At 46.2% G+C, this 11,536-nt stretch overlaps 1 protein-coding gene across 1 annotated transcript in view; it reads right to left on the minus strand.

The window, feature by feature from the left end:
* ARHGEF38 (Rho guanine nucleotide exchange factor 38) overlaps window positions 1–11,536 on the minus strand; it is a 118,542-nt gene that overhangs the window by 62,930 nt on the left and 44,076 nt on the right. Inside the window, exon 4 of the mRNA XM_056566133.1 lies at window positions 10,819–10,966. Coding sequence (XP_056422108.1) covers window positions 10,819–10,966 — 148 coding nt within the window. The remainder of the gene's footprint in view (window positions 1–10,818; window positions 10,967–11,536) is intronic.

Below are 11,536 nucleotides of genomic sequence, written 5' to 3' on the forward strand. Positions count from 1 at the left end.
GGTGATAGGCTGAGCCCACTGTCATGTAAGAAGCCGGCTTCTTACATGACAGTGGGCTCAGCCTATCACCAGCCGAGGCGGAACATCGCTGTGGCCGGTTATAGGCTGACAGCTGTCCGACGTTCCCGTCTCCAGGAAGCAGGTCCGGACCGACAGGGAAGGTGAGTTAAAGTTTATTTTGTTTATCTTTTGCAGCCCGGGCATAGGGATACAGCGTACTGTACAGAGCAGTGGTCTCCAACCTTCGGACCTCCAGATGTTTCAAAACTACAACTCCCAGCATGCCCGGACAGCCAACGGCTGTCCGGCCATACTGGGAGTAGTAGTTTTGCAAAATCTGGAGGTCCGCAGGTTTGAGACCACTGGTATGGAGCCACTAGCCCCAGCGGCCCGCAACAAATAGGAGTATAAGGAGGGAAGCGCTTGCGGGTGATATGTGAGTATTTACCCCGATGGGGACAACACAGCGCTGGGCTGATAATTAATGGGGGGGGGGGGGGGCAGAACAGCGCTCGCAGGTCACATATGATTAGTTCCCCAATGTGGGGACAGCGCAGCGCTGGGCTGATAATTCATTAATTCCAAGATGGAGGGGCCAAACCGGTATTGCGGTATGGGGAAAAATTCATATAGTGCAGGACAAAAATTTCGGTATTCGGCATGAACCGGTATACCGCCCAGCACTAGACCAGAGTAAAGACACAAAGCGCTTTCATGGGGACACAGGTGGACAGGAGTCATAGACCCTGCCTGAGCCTCAAAAACTAATTTAATTGAAAGAAAAAAAAAAGGAATTTAAGAAATAGTCCTCAGTACAGCTGTAATAGAAATGATCAGTCATTCATGTTTTGTCTGTATTTATAACAGAAAAGCATTAGAATAAAATGTAATACGTATACTGGCTACATGTTGGTGTAGTAACACCAGGTGTCTACAGGTGGTGCCATGTTTCTAAGGAAGAAAATTCTCCATATGTCGATAACATCCACTCCTGCCAATATGCAGCTCCCAAACAAAACAAACAAAAAATCTTCTATTTAGATTGGTACTGCCAGATATGACTATGATAGCAAACTCTGCTGCAAATTCATTGCTGGCGCACTGGAGTTCAGCCTTGCAAGCCACCTTACTTTTTTTCAACTGCCATTATTTTTTTTAGTATATTAAAACAACATTATGCCCTCTGTGCCCCCAGACATGTTTTGCTGCATTTTACAGCCCATCAGGGGAATGGGATAAAAGTAGGACAAGCATTCAGCATAAACTACACAATATGCTTTTTAAACCACTACTGTAGAGCCACTCACTATATAGTTTTAAGGGAGAGTCTAAATTAAATATTTTCAATGCCTCTTGGGAAGGGCTGGTTCCTCTTTGGCCCTTTTGGTAAAGTATTCCTAAGGCATATTTTGCCATATATTTTAGTATGTTTTGGGACACAAACATCCCAACAAAAGAGTGCTTTGCAATAGCTTATAGCTTATTATTATTTTTTATTATTATTACATTATATACAGTGTGTATATGCCAATATTTATGGGTAGTACCAGAACCCCTTATTCAGAGGAAAAATATTTTCATAAATGCTCACCGTAGTTATTCATAATTTTGTTATTAAGGATTTTCATTTTCCAATGACTGCATTAAGAAACACACAAGCTTTACAGAAAGCATTGATCAATGTATCCCCAGGTCTATTGAAATCTCAATCATTATATCAATACACATTATTCTGTCACTAAATTCGTAAACTTGAAAACCCCCACCAAATGGCTGACAATGTATTACAGTTCTCACATAAATAATACAAGTCATACCTTGATTTATGCATAGCATAGTTTTGATGGGTATCTATAAAGTAGTTGCAATGGCAGGATACACGTTCAAACTCCCAGCAACTCTGTAGCCCGTTGTAAAAGCAATTGATCTGCAGAATTGCCGGAAGTCCTACAGACTTTTCTTTAATCCACCCAAAAATTTACTTTATTGCGGCCCTTAAGTGTCAAAGAGGCGAGGCACAGGAGTACACCATGCCCTCGGGCCACAACACCTCTCTGCTTTAAAGCCCCACTTGCCCCCTGCTTGATAGAAATGGAGGGCTCTGCTTGCATGACTGCTGATTGCGGCGCATTACACTGTAGGTCCAGCATCAGCCTCTCTTGCCCACTGTGAGTGTGCCACAATCAGCAACAATGCCGCATGTGCCGGATTTCCGAGAAGCAAGTAGAGTCCTTCATGTCTATCAAATGGCTAGGCGTGGCTTCAGAGCAGAGAGACATTGAAGGAGATTTATCAAGCTCCGTAGCAGATTTTTTTGCGCACGTGCAACTTTTCTATACATGCTGCTTTTTAATTTTTGCTTACTCCAAAGCATATTTCTGAAATCATGTAGTAATTTTTTTTTTTTTTTTACTTTGCAGTGGTCATGTATTTATCAAATGTGATAGTCGCTATTTATGAAGAAAAAAAGTTGCATCTCCATTTAAAAGTCGCATATGTATTCCAGGTCCAACCTGGCTTACAGAAAATGCAAAAGGACATTAACACCCACTTTAACAACTGTTCTTGCTCTGCATCATGAAACAAAGCTACTACATTAATGTTAATGTTAATTATAGAAAAAATTATATATAACTAATTTTAAGGTTGATAATACACACTGTACACTGTCACGATGCCGGCTGGCAGGTAGTGGATCCTCTGTGCCAGAGAGGGATTGGCGTGGACCGTGCTAGAGGATCGGTTCTAAGTCACTACTGGTTTTCACCAGAGCCCGCCGCAAAGCGGGATGGTCTTGCTGCGGCGGTAGTGACCAGGTCGTATCCCCTAGCAACGGCTCAACCTCTCTGGCTGCTGAAGATAGGCGCGGTACAAGGGAGTAGACAGAAGCAAGGTCGGACGTAGCAGAAGGTCGGGGCAGGCAGCAAGGATCGTAGTCAGGGGCAACGGCAGGAGGTCTGGAACACAGGCTAGGAACACACAAGGAAACGCTTTCACTGGCACTAAGGCAACAAGATCCGGCGAGGGAGTGAAGGGGAAGTGAGGTGATATAGGGAAGTGCACAGGTGTAAACACTAATTGGAACCACTGCGCCAATCAGCGGCGCAGTGGCCCTTTAAATCGCAAAGACCCGGCGCGCGCGCGCCCTAGGGAGCGGGGCCGCGCGCGCCGGGACAGAACTGACGGAGAGCGAGTCAGGTACGGGAGCCGGGGTGCGCATCGCGAGCGGGCGCTACCCGCATCGCGAATCGCATCCCGGCCAGAGGCGGTATCGCAGCGCCCCGGGTCCGTGGAACCGACCGGAGCGCTGCAGTGAGAGGAGTGTAGCGAGCGCTCCGGGGAGGAGTGGGGACCCGGAGCGCTCGGCGTAACAGTACCCCCCCCCTTGGGTCTCCCCCTCTTCTTGGAGCCTGAGAACCTGAGGACCAGACTTTTGTCCAGGATATTGTCCTCAGGTTCCCAGGACCTCTCTTCTGGACCACAACCCTCCCAATCCACTAAAAAGAAGGTTTTCCCTCTGACCTTTTTGGATGCTAAAATCTCTTTGACGGAGAAGATGTCCGAGGAGCCGGAGACAGGAGTGGGGGGAACAGATTTGGGAGAGAAACGGTTAATGATAAGTGGTTTAAGAAGAGAAACATGAAAGGCATTAGGAATACGAAGAGAAGGAGGAAGAAGAAGTTTGTAAGAGACAGGATTAATCTGGCGCAAAATCTTGAAAGGACCAAGATAGCGTGGTCCCAACTTATAGCTAGGGACACGGAAGCGGACATATTTGGCGGAGAGCCATACCTTGTCTCCAGGGGAAAAGATGGGAGGAGCTCTTCTTTTCTTATCCGCGAATCTCTTCATGCGTGAAGAAGCCTGTAAGAGAGAATTTTGGGTCTCTCTCCATATGATGGAAAGATCACGAGAAATTTCATCCACAGCGGGCAGACCAGAGGGCAAGGGGGTAGGGAGGGGGGGAAGAGGGTGACGGCCGTACACCACGAAAAACGGGGATTTGGAGGAAGATTCAGAGATTCTGAAATTATACGAGAATTCGGCCCAAGGTAGAAGATCTGCCCAGTCATCCTGGCGGGAGGAAACAAAATGTCGTAAATAGTCACCCAAGATCTGGTTAATTCTTTCTACTTGTCCATTGGATTGAGGATGGTATGCAGAAGAAAAATTTAATTTAATCTTGAGTTGTTTACAGAGAGCCCTCCAGAATTTAGACACAAATTGGACGCCTCTATCCGAGACGATCTGCGTAGGCAACCCGTGAAGACGAAAAATGTGTACAAAAAATTGTTTAGCCAACTGAGGCGCTGAAGGAAGACCAGGAAGAGGGATGAAATGTGCCATTTTGGAGAATCGATCAACGACCACCCAAATAACAGTGTTGCCATGGGATGGGGGTAAGTCAGTAATAAAATCCATACCAATCAGAGACCAAGGTTGTTCGGGAACAGGCAGAGGAAGAAGAAAACCAGCGGGCTTCTGGCGAGGAGTCTTATCCCGGGCACAGATAGTGCAGGCTCGCACAAAGTCCACCACATCAGTCTCTAGAGTCGGCCACCAATAGAAGCGAGAGATGAGTTGCACAGATTTCTTGATGCCCGCATGACCTGCGAGATGGGAGGAGTGACCCCATTTGAGGATTCCGAGGCGTTGGCGTGGAGAAACAAAGGTCTTTCCTGGAGGAGTTTGCCTGATGGAGGCTGGAGAAGTGGAAATCAGGCAGTCAGGAGGAATGATGTGTTGAGGAGAGAGTTCAATTTCAGAAGCATCTGAGGAACGAGAGAGAGCATCGGCCCTAATGTTCTTATCAGCAGGCCGAAAGTGAATTTCAAAATTAAATCGGGCAAAGAACAGAGACCACCTGGCCTGACGAGGATTCAGCCGTTGGGCAGACTCGAGGTATGAGAGGTTCTTGTGATCGGTGTAAATAATAACTGGAAATCTTGATCCCTCCAGCAGATGCCTCCATTCCTCAAGTGCTAATTTAATGGCTAGAAGCTCTCGATCCCCGATGGAGTAGTTCCTCTCCGCCGGAGAGAAGGTCCTAGAAAAAAACCCACAAGTAACAGCATGCCCGGAAGAGTTTTTTTGTAGAAGGACAGCTCCAGCTCCCACTGAGGAGGCATCAACCTCCAATAGGAAGGGTTTAGATGGATCAGGTCTGGAGAGCACGGGAGCCGAAGAGAAGGCAGACTTGAGTCGTTTAAAGGCGTCTTCCGCTTGAGGAGGCCAAGACTTGGGATCGGCATTTTTTTTGGTTAAAGCCACAATAGGAGCCACAATGGTAGAAAAATGTGGAATAAATTGCCTGTAATAATTGGCGAACCCCAAAAAGCGTTGGATGGCACGGAGTCCGGAGGGGCGTGGCCAATCTAAGACGGCAGAGAGTTTATCTGGATCCATTTGTAGTCCCTGGCCAGAGACCAAGTATCCTAGAAAAGGAAGAGATTGGCATTCAAACAGACATTTCTCAATTTTAGCATAGAGTTGATTGTCACGAAGTCTCTGAAGAACCATACGGACATGCTGGCGGTGTTCTTCTAGATTGGCCGAAAAAATTAGGATATCATCAAGATATACAACAACACAGGAGTATAACAGATCACGAAAAATTTCATTAACAAAGTCTTGGAAGACAGCAGGGGCGTTGCACAGGCCAAAGGGCATGACCAGATACTCAAAGTGTCCATCTCTGGTGTTAAATGCTGTTTTCCACTCATCCCCCTCTCTGATGCGGATGAGGTTATAGGCGCCTCTTAAGTCCAATTTAGTAAAGATGTGGGCACCTTGGAGGCGATCAAAGAGTTCAGAGATGAGGGGTAAGGGGTAGCGGTTCTTAACCGTGATTTTATTAAGTCCGCGGTAGTCAATGCAAGGACGTAGAGAGCCATCTTTTTTGGACACAAAGAAAAATCCGGCTCCGGCAGGAGAGGAGGATTTACGGATAAAGCCCTTTTTTAGATTCTCCTGGACGTATTCAGACATGGCAAGAGTCTCTGGGGCAGAGAGAGGATAAATTCTGCCCCGGGGTGGAGTAGTGCCCGGGAGGAGGTCGATAGGACAATCATAAGGCCTGTGAGGAGGTAGAGTCTCCGCTTGTTTTTTGCAGAAAACATCCGCGAAGTCCATATAGGCCTTAGGGAGACCGGTTACTGGAGGAAGCACAGAGTTACGGCAAGGGTTACTGGGAACCGGTTTTAGACAGTCCTTGGAACAAGAGGGCCCCCAACTCTTGATCTCCCCAGTGGACCAATCCAGGGTTGGGGAATGAAGTTGAAGCCAGGGAAGTCCAAGGAGAATCTCCGAGGTGCAATTGGGGAGGACCAAAAGTTCAATCCTCTCGTGATGAGATCCGATGCTCATTAAAAGGGGCTCCGTGCGGAAACGTATGGAACAGTCCAATCTTTCATTGTTTATACAATTGATGTAAAGGGGTCTGGTGAGACTGGTCACTGGGATGTTGAACCTGTTGACGAGAGAGGCCAAAATAAAATTTCCTGCAGATCCAGAGTCCAAGAAGGCCACAGAAGAGAAGGAGAAGGCAGAGGCAGACATCCGCACAGGCACAGTAAGACGTGGAGAAGCAGAGTGGACATCAAGAATTGTCTCACCTTTGTGCGGAGTCAGGGTACGTCTTTCCAGGCGGGGAGGGCGGATAGGACAATCCCTCAGGAAGTGTTCGGTACTAGCACAGTACAGGCAGAGGTTCTCCATGCGGCGTCGTGTCCTCTCTTGAGATGTCAGGCGAGACCGGTCGACCTGCATAGCCTCCACGGCGGGAGGCACAGGAACAGATTGCAGGGAACCAGAGGAGAGAGGAGCCGAGGAGAAGAAACGCCTCGTGCGAACAGAGTCCATATCTTGGCGGAGCTCCTGACGCCTTTCGGAAAAACGCATATCAATGCGAGTGGCTAGGTGAATAAGTTCATGAAGATTAGCAGGCATTTCTCGTGCGGCCAGAACATCTTTAATGTTGCTGGATAGGCCTTTTTTAAAGGTCGCGCAGAGGGCCTCATTGTTCCAGGATAATTCAGAAGCAAGAGTACGGAATTGTACGGCATACTCGCCAACGGAAGAATTACCCTGGACCAGGTTCAACAGGGCAGTCTCAGCAGAAGAGGCTCGGGCAGGTTCCTCAAAGACACTTCGAATTTCCGAGAAGAAGGAGTGTACAGAGGCAGTGACGGGGTCATTGCGGTCCCAGAGCGGTGTGGCCCAAGCCAGGGCTTTTCCAGACAGCAGGCTGACTACGAAAGCCACCTTAGACCTTTCAGTGGGGAACTGGTCCGACATCATCTCCAAGTGTAATGAACATTGGGAAAGGAAGCCACGGCAAAACTTAGAGTCCCCATCAAATTTATCCGGCAAGGATAGTCGTAGTCCAGAAGCGGCCACTCGCTGCGGAGGAGGTACAGGAGCTGGCGGAGGAGATGGTTGCTGGAGCTGTGGTAGTAACTGTTGTAGCATAACAGTCAGTTGAGACAGCTGTTGGCCTTGTTGCGCAATCTGTTGTGACTGCTGGGCGACCACCGTGGTGAGGTCAGCGACAACTGGCAGAGGAACTTCAGCGGGATCCATGGCCGGATCTACTGTCACGATGCCGGCTGGCAGGTAGTGGATCCTCTGTGCCAGAGAGGGATTGGCGTGGACCGTGCTAGAGGATCGGTTCTAAGTCACTACTGGTTTTCACCAGAGCCCGCCGCAAAGCGGGATGGTCTTGCTGCGGCGGTAGTGACCAGGTCGTATCCCCTAGCAACGGCTCAACCTCTCTGGCTGCTGAAGATAGGCGCGGTACAAGGGAGTAGACAGAAGCAAGGTCGGACGTAGCAGAAGGTCGGGGCAGGCAGCAAGGATCGTAGTCAGGGGCAACGGCAGGAGGTCTGGAACACAGGCTAGGAACACACAAGGAAACGCTTTCACTGGCACTAAGGCAACAAGATCCGGCGAGGGAGTGAAGGGGAAGTGAGGTGATATAGGGAAGTGCACAGGTGTAAACACTAATTGGAACCACTGCGCCAATCAGCGGCGCAGTGGCCCTTTAAATCGCAAAGACCCGGCGCGCGCGCGCCCTAGGGAGCGGGGCCGCGCGCGCCGGGACAGAACTGACGGAGAGCGAGTCAGGTACGGGAGCCGGGGTGCGCATCGCGAGCGGGCGCTACCCGCATCGCGAATCGCATCCCGGCCAGAGGCGGTATCGCAGCGCCCCGGGTCCGTGGAACCGACCGGAGCGCTGCAGTGAGAGGAGTGTAGCGAGCGCTCCGGGGAGGAGTGGGGACCCGGAGCGCTCGGCGTAACATACACCTTGTTAGTTGTAGGACACGTACATGCGGGCATACCCACTGAATTTTAAAATTAATGTTGTGCTAAAATAGAATAAGGCTTAAAATAATTGTGTAAGAATTTTTACAGACTACATAAATAACTCATATGTGGCGCTATAATTTTTCCTTAAAAAGAAGAAACATCCATCGCTTAATTTTGGGGTGGGTAATGTACTGAGCATTTTTTTTTGGGGCTTCCCTTTTTTTTTTGTGCCTGTTGGTGCCGCGTTGTCTTCCTTCCTGACGTAAACTCCGGCCTCAACGCAGCGACGCAAGATACCGCCCACCAACATCACAAAATGCGGGCTCAAAATTAAACAAAAAAGCCTCCAGAGTACGGCTATTCATGGAGCGGCATAGTGTGTTTTTAATATTTTTTTATTTCTGAGGAGGGTGGATGGGTTGTTGTGGGATAGTTTGAGTGCAGCTATTTAGTGCCAGGCAGGCCAGTCAGGGTGTCACCTGAAGCGGTACGCCCCCCTCCCCATCACTTTCTAGCAACACTACTGTTTATAAAGGGTAGATAAAGAACTTCGGCTATTAACATAAGGGAAAACTTTTCTGCTTTAAAATGCTTTTGTAAGCGGGTTTCCCGGGTTTTGCTTACGTGTGATTTATTTATCAAGGTCGTGCGACTATTTGATAAATAGGTCGCATGTAAGCAAAAGTAAGTTAAAAAGAAATTGTCATATTAAAGCCATACGCTTGAAAAGAATAATAAATCTCCTTCATTGTGATCTGAGGGCACAGCAGACCCCAAGCCATGCCTCTTTCACATGTTCGGACAGCAATGAAGATAATTTCTCTGCGGATTAAAGCCTATGATTAAAGATATGACTTGAATAATTTACGTAAAAACTACAATACAGTGTCGGCCTTTTAGTGGGTGTATTTGGATTATATGCTTCTGTTAATGCCCCCATGCACCTGTGCATATACAGTACAAATGTGAATAGCTCCTCAAAGGGAAATTGTTGGCTCATTATGTCATCAATCTCTAAGAAAGAACCAACATACTTTTATGATACTGTGCCTTTAAGAGTAAATAATTAAAAAGCTTTCAATAGGAACACCATTCCCATATTCCCTCTTTTCTGTGTCATTCAGTATCAGATAAAAGCGACATTCTATGGTGAATAACCATTTTGAGCATCTATTTAACATTTTGCTCAATGCCTGCAATTCAACATAATTAGCTTTTTCTTTTTTTTCATATGCTTTGATTTCAATACCAGTCGGGCTGTGGTGTCAGACAGAGGCACATTTTACACTCTCAAAAGAGAAAGAGATTTTAAAACTATGTGAGGAAGGCTGGGCTGTTCTTGTGATGTGGTTGGAGCCAGCAGATTGTTTGCTTTGGGAAGAACCTCTGCAGGCCACTGATCAATGTGCTCTGCGCAAAAGTATAGTGGGGATGAGCATCAAACCGGACCACGGTGTCTATAAGTTGTCTTTGTTGAAATATAAATACTCTCCTGGCTTTGAAGAACGGGTCATTACTTAACCCCCCTAAAGCACACAGAGGAATCAATGGTTTCACGTTTTAATTGAAATGGTAATTAAGTTTCATTATGAAGTATCCACCTATGACTGATATTGACTATCACTAAAAAGAACAAAAATTGTGTTCTGTGGTCGGGGAATGCAGGCTCATATCAGTGCTTGTGCATGCTATATTGTCATCCATGCTCAAATCTGCATACAAATAATTGAAATGTGTGCTGGTTTAGTAGGGGGGGTTATTCTAAGAATGTTTTCCCACATATACTTCTTCCTATGGCTATGCGTTTTACTATACATTAAAGTCATATGTTGGAAGTATTCCCAAACATATATTTCCAATGCCATAAAGTGGCATATGTCCACAATTGGCCACTATGAAAAGAAGAAAAAAAAGCTTAGATATGAACATATTATATATTTTTGGAATTTGCACTCCGCAAATAACAACTTTACCCCTAAACTGATTCACATCTCCATGTGTTTTTATAGTACCATCCACTCTTACAGTCTTTCTATGGGCTTTTAGTCGCCCAAAGGATACAAATTCAAAACCCTTATAATAACAAGGGTATATATATCATAGAGATAGCCTATGCAGCCGCTATTGGGCCACATGGAGAGAGCCCAGCCATGGTCGGTCCTATTCCTTCTTGTCTAAAACTGCCACTACTCTGGAGTCTCTGGTAGAAGCTTCCTGGTAACTTCACCATACACGGGACACTCAATCATTGTCATCAATGGTCACATGCATTTGGCTGTGAGCAGTGATTGGCTGCAGCATTCCCGTGCAAAGTGTAAGTTGAGGTCATCATGAGTCCCTACATAGGGGGTAATGCAGGTTTATACATAAAAATATTTTCCATTATTTGTTTACTGATCAGTGTTCTCCTCAATAAAATATAGGAGTCATTTTCCTTGGCTACCATCCATAGAAGACAAAAGTCTGAACTGGTCAGAGAACCTGCAAAGATATATTTGAACCGGTTCTTACTTTAATGATTGTGTGCACTGTCTTAGATAATCCTTCATTTCTGCATCTTTTTCATAGAACTCCAGTAGAGTGTGGGCTTCATCGTGGTGATAACAGTAGATCTTATACACCTCTTCTAGTGGACATTTGATCTCCAAAAACAATTCACCTGCAGGCAAAAATCAATACCTTCATAAAAATGTACTGTTGTTATTATATTATGTGCATATAATATGTGATTGTCTGCTTCTTCGACAGAGAACTAACAACATAAGGCTATGTTTACACATTCTAAAATGAGCCGCATTTTTTACAAAAATACAGCTGTAAAGTTAAGTTTAAAAAACATCAGTATTTTTGGAAACTAAAGTGTCCTATGAAAGTTTATGGAAAATCAGTCTTCAGCATTTAAAAAGAACAAAAGAACCATCTGTAATTCCTGTCTGCCATTAGAGTAATGAGTATGTTCATAATTTGAACCTGTCCATTTTTTCTGAGGACTCAGCATGGAATGTATAGTCGTCCGCACAGAAAATTTCCGTGTGAACATGGCCTAAGACTATGGAACGCTCTGCCACATGGTGTTGTGTGTCCATTAGCAGAACAAGCCCTTGAGTGGAAATCTTAGGTGAGTTCTCACAATTTTTTTCTTAGGACTTGACCCCTGAAAACAAAGTTAATCCAGAGAACTTTTCTGATGCCATATTGGAGTCGGTAAGGAAATTGGCAAATCATCGGG

Source organism: Hyla sarda, chromosome 1, assembly GCF_029499605.1.
Source record: "Hyla sarda isolate aHylSar1 chromosome 1, aHylSar1.hap1, whole genome shotgun sequence".
Lineage (NCBI taxonomy): Eukaryota > Metazoa > Chordata > Amphibia > Anura > Hylidae > Hyla > Hyla sarda.